This window comes from Manis javanica, chromosome 1 (genome assembly GCF_040802235.1).
Source record: "Manis javanica isolate MJ-LG chromosome 1, MJ_LKY, whole genome shotgun sequence".
Taxonomy (NCBI): Eukaryota; Metazoa; Chordata; class Mammalia; order Pholidota; family Manidae; genus Manis; species Manis javanica.
Genome location: NC_133156.1, coordinates 140,434,368 through 140,449,936, shown reverse-complemented (window position 1 = coordinate 140,449,936; position 15,569 = coordinate 140,434,368). Strand labels below are relative to the sequence as shown.

The 15,569-nt window shown below is 39.7% G+C and overlaps 1 protein-coding gene across 1 annotated transcript in view; it reads right to left on the bottom strand.

Moving 5' to 3' along the window:
- Nucleotides 1–15,569, bottom strand: part of DNAH5 (dynein axonemal heavy chain 5) — a 262,049-nt gene that overhangs the window by 32,335 nt on the left and 214,145 nt on the right. Inside the window, exons 62-67 of the mRNA XM_073237789.1 lie at nt 12,075–12,210; nt 11,499–11,815; nt 10,744–10,899; nt 9,583–9,765; nt 1,455–1,698; nt 341–455 (exon numbers count right to left, since the gene is read on the bottom strand). Coding sequence (XP_073093890.1) covers nt 341–455; nt 1,455–1,698; nt 9,583–9,765; nt 10,744–10,899; nt 11,499–11,815; nt 12,075–12,210 — 1,151 coding nt within the window. The remainder of the gene's footprint in view (nt 1–340; nt 456–1,454; nt 1,699–9,582; nt 9,766–10,743; nt 10,900–11,498; nt 11,816–12,074; nt 12,211–15,569) is intronic.

Here is a 15,569-nt window from a genome sequence, read left to right as displayed (position 1 = left end):
AAAATAACAAGCATTCTCTCAACATGAAATAACATAACAGAAGCCTCAACATTGTTGAAATCAATTTTGCCCGCGGGGCATGATCATTCACAACAATGTCTTAGGAATTTTCTTATTTAACAGAAATGCACAAAACCAAAGGAATCAATCAATGGATGAACAGTTGGTAGAGATTTTTCTGCACATAAAATGACAAGAATTATTTGTTCACACACTGGTACTAATGCTAATCTCAGATTTAAAAAAAGATCAGTCACAAAGGGAAAGGGTTATAAATGTAATGTCATCATTCTAGCCCACAGACACAGAATGCAGCTTGGTTTCCTAAGAACAGACATACCTGGCTAAGGAAAGGTCAAACAAGCCAAGAAACTGGCGGAGCGAAGTCTGGTACATCTCATTAACCAAGCGCATCTCGGTGATGAGGAAGTAGAGGATGCTACCCCGTGTAGCAACTAAAAAACAAAGAGCAAGGTTGCAAGCACAGCTAGGGTGGGAAAAAAAATGACATGTAGCTATCAGCCTATACCCTAAATGAAAAGAGCAAGGTTTTTTCTTTATGTTTTATCAATGACTATCTACCAGCAATGAGAGTCTAGAGCAATGCTCATTCTATATATTTGATTCTTAGAAGTTTTGTGCAAGCAGTCTGCTATTTGTATTTATCAAATGATACTTCCCATTCTAGAATACTTAAACCCCTAATAAATACATTCTACTATTTTTTATAGGTAGAAACAACAGCCAACATGATAGCAAAGGTTGTAACACCGAGCAAACTGTGCAGGCACTGTAGGAACCCATTCTGAAGCTCCATGAAGAAGCCCTACCAACGTTGGCCTCAAGGTGGCAAAACAAGGTACCGCAAAGGTGATGTTCCTGCCTCTTCACTTGGATGATATTGTTTGGATTATTTTCCAGGAGGAATGACAAATTATCAAAGGAAACTAAGCTCTTTTAGGGGTTTCCTCTTGCAACTAATGAACAACACTGATTTGCAGATTGGTGGATGAAACTGAAGAACTCCCATGAGCCCGGAGAATCATGTTCCTAATGCAAAGACTACAAACAAAACACTGGCTTATTCTTACCAAGTGGTAAACAACTAGTGAACAGCCCACAAATGCTGCATGAATTCCTCAGAGTTCACTAATTTATAGTCAGATGTTCTTTAAAAATTTCCTCTTTACTTACTAACTTAAAAATAAGTTCAAAGCAACCCTAAAGGATTTGCCAACTAACGTGAATCATAGGCACCTAGAAAATTTACACCATTACATTTTTTCATCTCAGTGTTACTGGATATTTCCCCAAGAAATGCCACAAAACAGACACATCCACCCCATTTTACACAGCCACTGGCATTGATGTCCTTACTTCCCTCACTTTCTCTAATTCTCATTTCTTTCTCGCTTCATTTTCCGGTAACAGTTGTCTTTCATTACCAAACTCACCAGGTCTGTATTCCTCCCGGGCTGAGTTAATCTGAATTTCTGTCTCTGCTGAAATTCCCAGCTTCTGTGTCACCTCCTCAGCTGTCTTTTTCGTGTTGCTCAACACAACAATGAGACTCTCGTCATCCACCAGGGACCCCTGGGTGCTTGTCAAACGGTAAAGCAAATTGTCTTCCAGCTCCTTCATCTTTCTTTTGTTTGCAGTTACATCTTCCATAAGATGAGTTCTTTCTTTCTCCAATTCCTGTTAATTTGCATAAATAAATTTTCTTCCTTAATTAACAACTATTGTTTGGCCATTCCTTTAAAAGTTAACCTAAGGGGCTGCTCTCAAGCTCTTGTACAGCAGTTACCATATTGGACATCAAAATAAGGTGGATAAATAATGGAGGAAGTAAAAATTGGTGGCCAACAACGTGATATTTGCTAAAAATATCACCAATACCCCCTTTACTATCTACTTTTTTCTTAAAGCCAAATCATTTTAAGTGATTTTTGTGACTATATTTAGGCTTGTTTGGACAGTGAAATATATCTGAAGACAAATATGTATGTCTTGGATTAAATACATTTACTTCCGGTTCCGGTTAGCTTCTTGTTTGAAAAAGCTCTGTTGTTGTTTATGTGTGATTATTTTTAACTTGCTAGCTGAAATAGTACCCAATTCTGCGGAAAGCAAGTGTCCAAAAAGTTAGGCAAGCAATCTGCATGGCTGGTGCAGGTTTAAATGGACAACCTTCCCAGCCTGAAAAGGTCCTGTTTTCTCCCAGAGACATCAAGTGTCTTTCCTGGAAGGACCTTTACAGGTGGCTGGGGAGAGAATGGCTTTAGAAGAGTTTCGTCCTTACTGCCTATTTCTTCCTCTTGGTATTTGGAGATAGAGACAGTGGATGAGAAGGAAAGAAAAGATGGGGCTGGTGAGGGGGAAATAACCAGAACGCTGAACACGGCACAGGCAGCCCAAAGCCTGGAGACTGGGAGACAACACAGGAGTTGGGCTTCACGCACCAAGTCAAGCTGTACATGAAAAGCTAATTGTTTTATGAAAGCCACTAACTTTGAAGCTAGTAAAAGAATCAGAAATGGACAGCACAAGTAAATAGTATTTAAAAATTTGGGGGAAAAAAGACACGCATTAGCGAGTTTTCTCGGAAAGCTTTCTAAATATAGTGTCTACTGACAAGATACCTTAGCTGCATTAATAAAGTAATGCACATTTTAGAATAAAGACAATATGGGAAAACCAGAGTTAAATGACGTGCCCATGACATGAACAGCAAAATCACAGGAAAGCACTGTTGGCAGCTCCAACTGAGAGTTGGTGTGGTTCCCCGGGGCATACGGTACCAAGTTCACATTTCAAGAGCAGCTTCACAAAGGTAAACATTCTATTGGGTATTTTGGATGTGGCTTAGCAGATTTTGTAGATTCTACTACCTATCGAGAGAACTAGAAATCTAGAGGTGCATGCAGTGATAAATCACGTGAAACCATATAAAACAGAAGGGACTACTCATGAATTACATGACTAATGAGGGGGTTCAACTTTTTCTTTCCTGATCCAGTACTCCCACAAACATCAGGGGAGGAAGAGGCTACCATTAGCCAGAAGCGTCACTGCTAACCATTATGCAAGTTCCTTCACTTTAATACTTAATAACATTCATTCATTCGTAGTAACTTCTTTTTAAATATGAGAAACTTATCCTCATAACTACTCTCTGAATTACATCTTGTTTGAAATACTGTTGACATGCTGATAACTCCCAAAGGTATGTCTTAGTTCCTCGTGAGCTCCCAGACACCGTTCCAGGGTCTCCACGTGGACATCTAAGAGATGTCTCCTACTAGCACCATTAGCAGAGCAGGAAGTTCTGATCCTGTGGGCAAGCCGGGTGCATCTCAGCAAAGGGCAAGCCCATTCTCAGGCCAAGGCTTGGAGCCGCTTCACAGCTTTCTTCCCCTAACAACCCACATCCCAGTCATCAGCAAATCCTGTATCTCTAGAACTAGATGTCAAATCTGATCATTCCTCACCTCCTTCACTGTGGTTCAAGGCTCTTCTTCAAATTACAGGATCCAAACAGGTCTCCCTGCCTGCACCCTTCCCCCCATAATCTACTCCCAACCTGCAGCCAGATGATGCTTTGAAACACACCTCTTCTCTCCCAGTAACTAACTATCCTACTCAGAGTAAAATGCTTATGAAGGCCTCTGAGGCACCTTCTTCACTTTGCTCTAGCTATATCCAGTATTCTCTAAATCAGTGGTTTTCAGCAGACTAGAGCAGAGCCCAGGAAGTTATACTTCTAACATATTTCTAGGTATTGCAATGCTGGTATTCCTATCTGGGCATCACACTTTGAGACCCACTGCCTTACACATATAAAGTACTCTTCTGCCTCAAGGCCTTTGCACTGGCTTTCAGGTCTGTTCCCCAGATCCCCAGATAACTCACGCCCTCCCCTCCTTCAAGGCTTCCTTAAATGTCACTTTTTAAATGAGCCCCACTTTGACCACCCTCTGTAAAATCATAGCTCTCCCTCTTACTGTGCTCTGTGTTGTCTTTCTTCAATATCATTTACCACTTTCTAATATAACATATAATTTATTTTTTAATTATGGTTCAAAAATTATTTAATTATGGTTCATTGATATATTTCCAACTCTCAGGGCAATATCTGGTTTATAATGTGCTCTCAATTCACATTGTGGAACAAATAACTATATGCTATACCCTTTTACAAAGTGATAAATGGAAACACAGTGAACTAGAACATCCAGTCATCTCTTGGTACCAGAAATACAAACATGAAAATTCTCACTGTTACTGAAAACCATGAAGTTAAAAATAAGGGTTGTGGAAACAAAACCACATGAAGGCAAAGAGCAAAACCCACTGGCTGCCACTTTGCTCTCTAGCCAGTTAATCACTGCTGGATGGGCAGTTGTGGCAGGTAGGACCTTCCCGGGCTCCCAACTCATGCTCTGAGCACAGTGACACTAGTCTGAGAACATTCTAGAAAAGATAAATTCCCTCTGTAAGAGGAAAACAAAAGCTGCTCTTATCATCTTTGCTTCCATCTGTTACTTGGCTACTATTTGAATGTTTCCTTACTGTTTATTTTAATTAATTTATTCACTAGATAAGAATTTCAAACTTGGAAAAAAATGTAGAAATTAGGACAAACTAAGGTATAGTTCATGGCTACTATAAAATTCCTTTCCATAAGCAGTTATAATAAAAGCACTTACACTATGGTTACACTAGGAATAAAGTGATGGTAAAATTACAAAGAAAAAATTCAAATGATTTATCACCATTCCCCTAAATTTCACACACTACCACCATCATTCCAGAGTTCCTAAGAGTGGGCATCATCAAAGTCCTTCCGGAAGACAGAAAAGGAAGGAAAGTAAACCTGTGGAAAGAGTGATGTTTTTGACATCAGGAAGACATATGTTGAATCATAGCTCCCAGGACCTATTAGCTGCACGGCCATGGCCATGTAATACAATTCTCCAAGCCTTAGTTTCTTCATCTGCAAAACGGGCACAAAACAGCTCAGAGAGTGAGTGGGAGGACATGACTAGTAAAGCAGCTAAAACAGTGACTAGATTGTGACACTGCTCAGAATGTGTCTCCTCCTTTCTATTCCCTGCTTGATTCATCAGCACAGACTTTTAGAGGCATTATCGTGTTTATTGAGAAAATAAGTAGTTTGAAAAATAAAATTATAAGTTGGTCCAAAATAAATCATACTTCACAATCACATTATCACCACAAAAGCATAATAAAGTAGCTGAAAAGGGATAAGAAAGAAGAACCTTCTAATCTTGAATTTCCAATGTTAGGAATGCTTTCCTGTCTGCCGAGATAACAGCAGGGACAGTCAAACCCCAAAACCTCACCAGGGCACCAGGCTGGCATGAGGGCTTTACTTTTGTCCAACTTTTCCAACTACAGAGCCAGTGCCCTCAAGTAGGCTTTGATCATTTCTTGTGAACTGCTCTCACCATAACTGGCCCCCTTGCTGACCCTCTTCTCTGCCACCACTCCCTTCCTGCTCCTAGTCATTCAGGGAATCTCCCTTGGTTGTTTGAAAGGTCCAAAATTCTCGACACAGTTTGCAAAACCTGTTACAACCTGCATTCCTAATCTCATTTCCACATGAGAACCATGGTGTTGTGACTAAAATCATGCCACCATGCTGCTTTTGAGAAACACTGTTAATAAAAACACACACTTACTAGTAATGTATACAATAAGGGGCAGATTATTCAATTCTTGTTTTTAAAAATAGTAAGTAAAAGCTTGAACATTACTGAGACGGTTGTGATCAATTTAATACCATTGTTAAGAACACTAAACCAATTTGAAACTGATGAAATAATATACTCTAAAGTAAATGGTATAATTTAAAGTAGTATTTGGGATTACAAAAGCAGTCTGTGTATTGAATAGAAAACTAGTGGCCAAACACTAGAAAAGGACAATAGTTATGGGAAGAAGAAAGTTATCTCTGACAGAAAATTGAACAACTTTTCATTCAAGACTTAAAAATGGAAAACCTACTTTGGGATAAGGTCTTAGGCATATTTTCATTTGTCTGTGGATATAAATGTATTTTTGTTGAACTATGAATTTAGTTCTACCAAAACATAAGAAGAGAATCTTTTTCAAATTAATATGAAAGGACAAGACTAATCAAAATAATTTTGTCTACAAGCATTTATCCACCAATGGGATTATCTCTTCACACACACATACACACACACACACACACACACACACACACACACACACACACACAGGTAAACATTTGTGCTATGTATTCTATATAATAAGGCTGCAATGCAAAGTTTTTATGTAAACTGCAATAATGCTCAATTTTGAGGAAGAAAATTATGCCCAAAGTAAAGAAATTGTAGCAGTGGATTCAGTACAGTTTCATGAAACATATTTTTTATTAATTAAAAGATCAAAAATTAAGTGGCTCAACAAGGATACAAATGAAAACTAAAATTCTTTGTGTACATAACCTGCCTCAGAGTTCTGAAATCAGTAAAAGGAAATAGGTAACAGCCCTTCCAAGCTCTTATTTCTAAGGCATCTCCCAGGCGTTCACTCCCGAAGATTCTTTCTTCTCTGTACCTTACACTAACAGTTCAAACAGAAAGACTAAACAACAGATTTGGTTTTTTCTCTACCACCAGTGAGCCAATGGTAACATCTGTTAAGTGACTTTATTAAATTACTTCCCATGTCAACTCCAGCAAGCTGACGTCCTTCCACCTCCAAAGGAAATCACACACCTGTTCCCTAGGAGCAAGGTGACAGTGGAGCCTAGAGATTCGGTTTCTTCAAGGAAAGTTGCTGACAATGGCCTACTGGTTTGCTGCCTGCTTGAAATGGTTCCAATACCTCACCTTCTGGTGACAACAGCAGGCTGTCTAAATATACTCACAGGTACATCAGGTCAACAACTGAATATGGCTTTGATGTGAACTTCAACAGCTCATGCATTTAGAATGACTTCCTTAAAGCACACAGAAAAGTATAAAGTCAATTAAAAAGCTGCTTCCTGGCATTTATGTGCTCTGAGGTTTCCATTTGTTTCTCAAGCAAATATACCTGAGGGTCTGGCAGACTGTGCCACTAAGCATTCATGAGACCACATCCATGTGCTACGAAGGGCCCTACTGCCTATACACCCAGGACATTGGGCAACTGGGGGCTTTATGGAATCAAAGAAAAGTGGCCATTTCCTTGCATCACAGTTAAAGTTCCCAGCCACCTTTCACAGGAACTGAAGGCATGACTGACCCTGACTGCAGAGGCTCACTATCTGTTTCAGCCACACGCACTAAAGGGAATGTCTCAGACACTTTCCATCATCATTTCCTACCTGTGGATCTTCCTAGTTTCCAGTAGGCCCACCCACCTCGGCTCAGTCACATTTTATATTTACAATCACCTAAGAAGCAACTGTAGACAGACTGCATTGTCACCAAAGTCAAAGGAGCAATTTGGATTTAAAAACATTTTATGTATGTGTGTCCATGAGGCTCAGACATAGGCTCTTCCCAACTGAGTCACTAGATTACAGGAAATGCCCTGGAAGCACCAGGGATCAGCTCAGAACCACTTGCCACCAACCAGGCTGAGAAGGCCTTGCCACACAGTGTGGACTCAGGAATATGGGAAAGAACAGATGCTGCAAAAGAAAACACTGCTTGCAGAAAGCATACTTCACAAGCACGTCAGTTAGTCCTGCCGCTCACTCCCTGTGTGAAACTCTACTTAAGAAAAAAGAAACTACAGGTTGCGTGTTGCCCAACAATGTGGTTCAGGGCAAAAGGACCCCCTCTTATTATCAGAGAATGAGTATCACGTTACCCTGGCTGCACTTCTTGTATGACTTAGTTGCTGTGAGCCCAGAATGAATTCTGATAATGAGATGATAGGAAAGGAATAGTTTTCTCAGACACTCAGCTTTCCCAGGAAGCAAGAAGAGGCCTGGTCTGGCATCCACCCAAAACAAGGAAGGCTTTTCAAGGCTGTTCAAAGTTTCTTCGAGGAGCTTAAAGCGCTCCTTGCTCCATCCTAAGCCTCTGCTGCAGGAGTTACAGCCCCAATACTGGAGCTGTTGTTTGTTTGTTGTGCCCACAATCTGCCAGGCCAAAGTATTTTTTCCAAGAAGAGTATGAGGAACTCAGCTGAATATAAGAAAACCAAGAACAAAGATATTACTCAAACTGCTGTCAGGGCCCCTCATCTCCCTGAAGCCAAAACCACAGGTAAGGGCAGAGCCTGAGATGGGTGACACGCACTGCCTGGATGCTCTCCAAGTTGACCCTGCACAACGATCCACGCCCTTGACCAAGAGTCCCACTCCTTCCTGAAGTAAATGTACAGCTGTGCTAAGCTTCTCAGCCACCTCTACAACTGAGAGTCCAAAAATAAACAAGAACTTTTAAAAGCTGTCATTACTATAACAGCCTGTGGCAGGAACTCCAGCGTCAGTTCCTGCCCTACTGAGGCCACCAACCACGGGAGTTTACCAAGTCAGGTTAAATGCTCTTAAAGCAACTTGCAGTGGTCTGACCCTATGATTTATGTACTATGAATTAAAAAATAAAAATAGAATATTCATCCAAAAGGAATGGAGATAGAAGGAGAGGTAGGGAAGGAGGAAGAGATAAAATAACGTGGAAGGGCTCAGAAGAGCAAGCATGACACAACATATAGAAAAGGTAAAAATAGCACAGGGACAGATTCCAAAGATTTTACCAATAGTTTTAACCTAAATAAATCTTTTGATCAATGGAGGAGGCCATAAAGTAAACTAAACTCCTCACTGCTATTGAATCCAAGAGAAAATCAATAACAACTTTCAGAATTCATGCAGTTTTACCAAAGCAGTCCTATTAAAATCCTTTAGATTTCTTTGCTTAAGACTCACGTGTTCCCTAGAGAAAATGTTGCCTCAGAAAAAGGAAATTTATAAAGTTGTTGGCCATTCGTCATTGAGCATTAAGTTATCACACAAAATGGAAGCAGGAGAATGAAGTTACACTTGCAGAATATAAGTAGAACAACAGCTTCCAGAAGGTGCACAGTAAAATTCCTGTGTCACAAATTCTTATCTTCTCACAACACAGAGCTCTCTTAGATAACAAGTAAGAACTGACAACAGTTGTGTTAACTGAATATAAAGTTTTGATTTTATATTCCAAAAGCATAATGAACTGAATGAAAGAAAAGCCTAGATGTGTCTCAGAAAGATAAATGTCAATAGGTGAATAGAATTCTCAATAGAACAGACTCTTCAAAAATATAAAGCAATATAACCAGAATGATCATGCTGAAATGAGACCGATATTCTCATAGTTACATCAGTCCTTATTAAATCAATTGATGATATATGTGATTTATGAGAAACAGATGAAGTATATGGGGTAGATAATTGGTTAGTAATTATCTAAGATACTTGGCAATTAATAATGGGAAAAAACATAGGAATAAAAGGGGAGAAAAGTCAATCCTATTACACATTTATATTATTTTCATCAAGGACAGAACTGCAACATAATTCAGAATAGGAGGTGGCCATGCTTCACTCACCTGCTTCTCGGTGAGAATGACCCTCCCCAGTAACTGATCTTCTAGCCCTTTCATAGTGACCGTGAAGTCAATGATGGAGGTCCGAGCACTTATTTCAGGGGTGTAGGCTGGGTTGGGCAATTTGGTGGTGATGTAGAGTCTGAAGCCATTCATCACATCTACTTCCTTGTCACCAACTTTTACCTTTTTTATAAAAAGTTCAAAGGAACAAAACAGAGGTACATCTTACTGTTTACTTTTTTCCATAGGATCAAGTATTGCTTTTAACAATTATGTAACTGGACATCATTGGTAAACTAAAAAAGAAATGTTCATTAGGCATTCACAGGGCTTCAAACCTTTGGGATGGAAGGAAGAGAGGCAAGAAGGAAGGAAGGAAGGAAGGAAGGAAGGAAGGAAGGAAGGAAGGAAGGAAGGAAGGAAGGAAGGAAGGAAGGAAGGAAGGAAGGAAGGAAGGAAGGAAGGAAGGAAGGAAGGAAGGAAGGAAGGAAGGAAGGAAGGAGGGAAGGAAGGAAGGAAAGAACTTCAATATAGGATTTAGCACCAAAATTGGTGTAATCATACCACAGAAGTGAGGTGAATTCCCCAACTAAAATTTGGTTAAGAGTTCCAGACTGATGGCCTCAAACATGCACCAAAAGGGTATGAGAGGTTTATTACTCACATAATGAGATTTTCTGGAGGAATTAGGGTAGGCTTCCAAGTTGGCCCTAAAAATCCCTTGAGAGTGCAGGGAGGAGCAGCTGTTTCAGGGTTATATGGTGGCAGGTGGGGCTGGAATGAGGGTTCCCACCCATGGAACGGACAGAGGGTTGCATGGTTTGAAATTCCCACCAGTGCCAAAGAGTAGAATCCACAGGTTTCCTTGTGTCAGCTTGTCCAGATTTGGGACAGAAAGGGAGGCAGGGCTGATAGGACTTGAAAGCTGTCCACAGTCAGACATCAAAGTGGTGTCATACTCTATTGCACAAGCGAAGTAGATATTCCTAAATGGAATGCTATTGACTATTTTAATCCCAACTCAGGAAGTGTAGAAGAAAAAGCAAATGCCCTTTGCTGCTGACTCAATTTGAGTGGCTGCCCATTGAGAAAGTTTCATCTCATGTTTACCTGGCCTCCCAGTAATCATCCTGCACATTGTCACCAATAGGCTTAACCTACCTTAAAGGTAGACCCAGTCTTAATGAAGTTTCTCTCCAAAACATTATCCAGGGCGGGATCTAGCTCCTCCCCAACATCTTCAATGAGCAAGGGCCTTCCGAGAGAAAGACTGTCCTCCAGGTGGTTCCTGAAGTACTTGTGATTTAGAGATGTGATCTAGACACAAGATCCAAAGGTTGCTCTTGAGAGCCAGTATCACCGGGCAAGGCACAGAGATAACAGATATTAAATGGTGCCAAGCATTCTATCACAGCATAGTTTTTAGAGATCCTAACTTGGGACCCATACTTAGTGAGCTGGTGTAGAAATCTTACATTGTTTCCATTCTTTTCCTTAGCAAACCGTCATTCCCTTTGACTGGGAGGCATAGGAAGGTTCTGTGTGACAACAGTGCCATTTCCTCACTGCCATCATTTGTCACCAAGAATAAGGGAATAATTATGGTGTCCTTGTAAAGTGTTGCACACTTACTGTGATACAGCTCCACCCTACTCTGTTTATCCAGGAGAGCCACAGGCCCTAGCAGAAGAGTCTGAAACCTTTAGGAGATGGCCTTAGGTAGGCATCAACACAAATGCAAAAGCAACTTACAGAAAAGATCTTAATGTCTGATATTAGGCTCATATCTGTTACTGCTCTTCCTAGGATCACAAACAATCTCCAATATTTTCAAATATTTCTTTATTTGCAGATTCTCCTTCATCTGGGGCAATAATACTTGACCAGTAACATAAATACATTCTAACACAAAGTACCTGGAGTTCACTTTGGCTCTCTTTATTTTTAATCCAGATCTTGCCTTGAGTCTGTGGATCAATTAACAGAGGATAGCGAGATGCCTTTGAGACAATAATTCCATTCTGAATGGACAGGTCGTCGTTTGGCAGACCTTGGAGGTTCCATTCACTAATAGTAGGAGCATCAATCAACATCTCGTTGAGATTTAGATTGTCTCCAAATGGGATTTCCCGGGCTTTCATTTCCTTCTTCCAGTCATTTAACAGCAGATTGCGAAATTCTTGGTTAAATGGACCAGAATAAGACAGAAAAGCCGTAGCTAATAGTACATCCCCTAAAAGGGAAAACAAAAACTATTGAAATACTTTGTAATCAGCCCTGTAATTGTGCAGAACATTAAAAATGAAAGAAAAAATACCTTTCTTTCAAACTAAATGGGAGAAACCATGTTATAACCACAGGTTGCTTCTGAAATAGCTGGACACACACAGAGGAATTTGAAGTAAACAAAGGTTGGTTTGTATTCTGATCAGAGCTTAAGTTTACTAATTCTCAGTCAACATATAAGCTGATTAATAAAGGAACTTACATACCTACAAGTCTTTTTGTTTGTGCAGCAAACTCTTTACTTTGTTCCGTCCATCTCTGTTTTTCTCCTGCCAAGCCACCGATCAGTGCAGAAGCAGTCTGCATCTTAGATCTGCACCGTTCGGCATCTTCGAGCAAGGTCTAAAAAGGCCATAACCAGAGGAGAACTTTCATTGACAAATGTAGCCTCTGGCTCAAAAATATAATTTTATACCATTATATATTATCTGCCTTTCTGAGATATATGAACCATTTATTTCATAGGAAGCATAAGATTTAGTTTCCATGTGCCTGTGTCAGCTGAAATCCATCTCTTAAACCTACCCATGAACCCTGGATGGATTCCTTCATGTGGGGTCCTGAGCCAATTGGTCAGACCCTCCCCAGATGTTAACACCTGAAATACAGTGGAAATTTACATCATTTATGATTACCCCCTAAAGAAAATTAGAAATAAAATGTAAGCTTACATACTAATGTCATATAGCAGAAAAAATGTAAAGAAATATATATATATATATCCTTACTTAAAATTAGGAATAGTGCTCATGTTAAAGTTCCAGCATCATTATTGCTTTATCTAACTCCACATCTCCTTTTACTCTATGTGAAACTTCAGGTTATCTTCAGATTGTGGTGTTCTGAGGCATGTTCACAAATCCCAGCAACCCTTGGCTGAGCAGGTCCCTCCCTGCTGCTCCGTGTGTTGATAAAAGACCTTTAAGCTGACTTCACATCCTGGTGCCACCCAGGGTTTAGTTCATAAAAATAAATGGTTCTGTTTCTCTCTGTTTAAGAGAAAACTGCTAATTTTACTTGTAAAAATGTATCCTTATGAAATAATGATGAATATAAAGATTTAGCTATATGACCAGTCACTAGAAGTTCATTTATTACATATATGGTAAATGTATAATAGAGAATTATTTAAATAAATTATGGTGTATCCATGAATAAGAATATTCTGAAGCCATTAAAAATTATTTTATAAACATATTTATAACCAAGAAAGATAATCATGATTTAATATCAAGTTAAAAATTCAATTTATAAAGCAGTATGTGCTGAATTATCTGTTGTATTTTTAATGGATTAAAAATACATAAATTGAGGCATATGTTCAGTTATGAAATGATAAAGAGCAAAATAGTTTCAGTGTTCATCTCCAGGGTTCCCTATGTGTCTTTTCTATAAACATGAGTTGCCTTTGTAATAACACACTACAGTTTTTTCAAAAGCAAGGTATTTATTCCAGTTTGTTCTAGTCCACTTTCTGTTTACTTCTCCCTTGAGTTAATGCAGGAACCCTAAAAGCCCGGTTGAGAGACACACCCCCACATCTATGTTGCCCATTTATATCTATGTGTTTGTTTCTCTCCAAGAAGAAAGATGTCAGCTGGGAACTATATTTATATACCATTTATTTCTGTCTACCTTTATAACAAATTTTTCATGTGAAAAATATTTTTAAGACTAAATTGTCTTCCCAAAATTTCCCGTCCCCACTCTCAATGGGACAAACAAGAAAATGAAAGACAAGTGCCTCCTCTCCTGGCTTTTGTTTTCTGGAAGCCCAGGCCCCTTTGGGGGTTGGGGATGGGGATGGGAGAGGAACAAATGTCTGAGAGTACAGGAGGGGGAGCAGGCTTTCCCTCCAAGCCCGGCTGGGGGGCAGACAGAATTCCCTGGGTTCCCTACTGAGTGCCCCACGCCCACCCTCTCACTGTGCTCCCGGAGGCTGACTGGCTGTCCAGAGGTCCTGGGGAAGTGGGTCCTACCAAAGGCTCTGCCCTGCACAGTAGCAGGACAGACACTCTTTCAGGGGACCGCACAGGCCTGGGGCATGAGGTTAGCAGTCGTGACCCTGAAGAACCTCAGCTGGAGTCTCCTCCCCTGCCATTTGTGGTGCGTAAGCCCCCTGGGCTCACATGGTGCCCACAGAGCCGGCAAAGCAACAAAATGATGAATGGTCCAGTTCACTACAGCATGGTGGGGGCAGGTGGGCTCACAGCCAGATTTTGGATTTTTTTTTATTAGAAAAATTTGACATTTGTTGAAACTCAAGTTTTAAAGTCAGAGCCACATCTTTATAGTAGCAGTTTTCTATGGTCCTATGATTGTTTACCTAACAGATAAAAGATGCTCAAAAACAATAAAACTCATCAAATGAGCTAATACAAAAATGGTAAAAGTGGAACATAATAAAATGAGGCTGTAAAATATTTTTCTTGTGTTTAGTAGTGCTTCCTGATATACAATTGACCCTTGAACAAGGGGGTTAAGGGCACCCACCCCCATCATGCATTCAAAAATCTGCATATAACTTTTGACTCCCCAAAAACTTAACTACTAATAGCCTACTGTTGACTAGAAGCCTTACCAATAACAAAAATAACAATTAACACAAATTGTATATGTATTATGTACTATCTTCTTACAATAAAGTAAGCTAGAGAAAAGAAAATGCTTTTTTTAATTTGTCCCAAATTCCAAAAAATTTTCCAAGGTATTTGCTGAAAAAAATCCACAAATAAGCAACTGTGTAGTTCAAACCCATGTTGCTCCAGGGTCAATTGTAAGTGAGGATCCAAACTGGTAGAAATTAACACGGCTTCCTCATAGTTTCTAAAGCAGACATTTTCAAATTGTAATGTTAATTCTCTTTACATTATAATAAGTGAATTCCATAGAACATAAATAATAAGCCCAAAAACAAGCTGTGTAATTATCTCTAAAATTTCAAAAAAGCTCTAATTTTGCTTTCAGGAGGCTTACCTTTAAAAGAAAGCTCATATATTCTGTATACAGCGAAATTGAAATATTTATCTAAATTATCTCACTGGGACTCCTACAACACAGCAGGAATCTCAGTCCTGCAAGTGAAGGCTGAGAAGGGTCAGGGATGAAATTCCATAAAACTATCAAGGAAAGAGCAGAGTGAATCTAGCTCTTACTTACTAAATATACAGTTTATCAGAGGCAGATACAAATTTTGGGGAGCCAGCAACTTACACAATCTGGGGATACCACTTCAAGAAAATCATAGAGAAATTCTACAAGTACCAAATACACAAGTGAACATCTATTTACAATGAGGGAAAAAAAATACTACCACTACCAAGGTCCTGTTGACTTAGAAACTCAGGCGCCTTTATTTTACCAGAACCCTTACACACAAATGCTTGCCCATCATATCCTGATTCCGCCCCCCCACCGCATAGAACACTCTATAACTCCCAGTGACCCCAGCACTTATGGGGGCCTATGCAAGGGAGGGACCCAGAAGCTTAAGATACATTAGGTCTATATTAAATCTGCCTTGATTACCAGAAGAAAGAGGCCCTAGTGGAGCTGAAATTGGCATAAGCAAGATAAAGAGCTTGTTGTCCAGTGGATAGGAAATGTATGAAATCTAAACTCTGAAAGATTCTAGAGCTGCAAAATATTCAGAGGTTGAGAGACTGTATGTGGTTATCATCAATGGAATACAGCCATGTGGT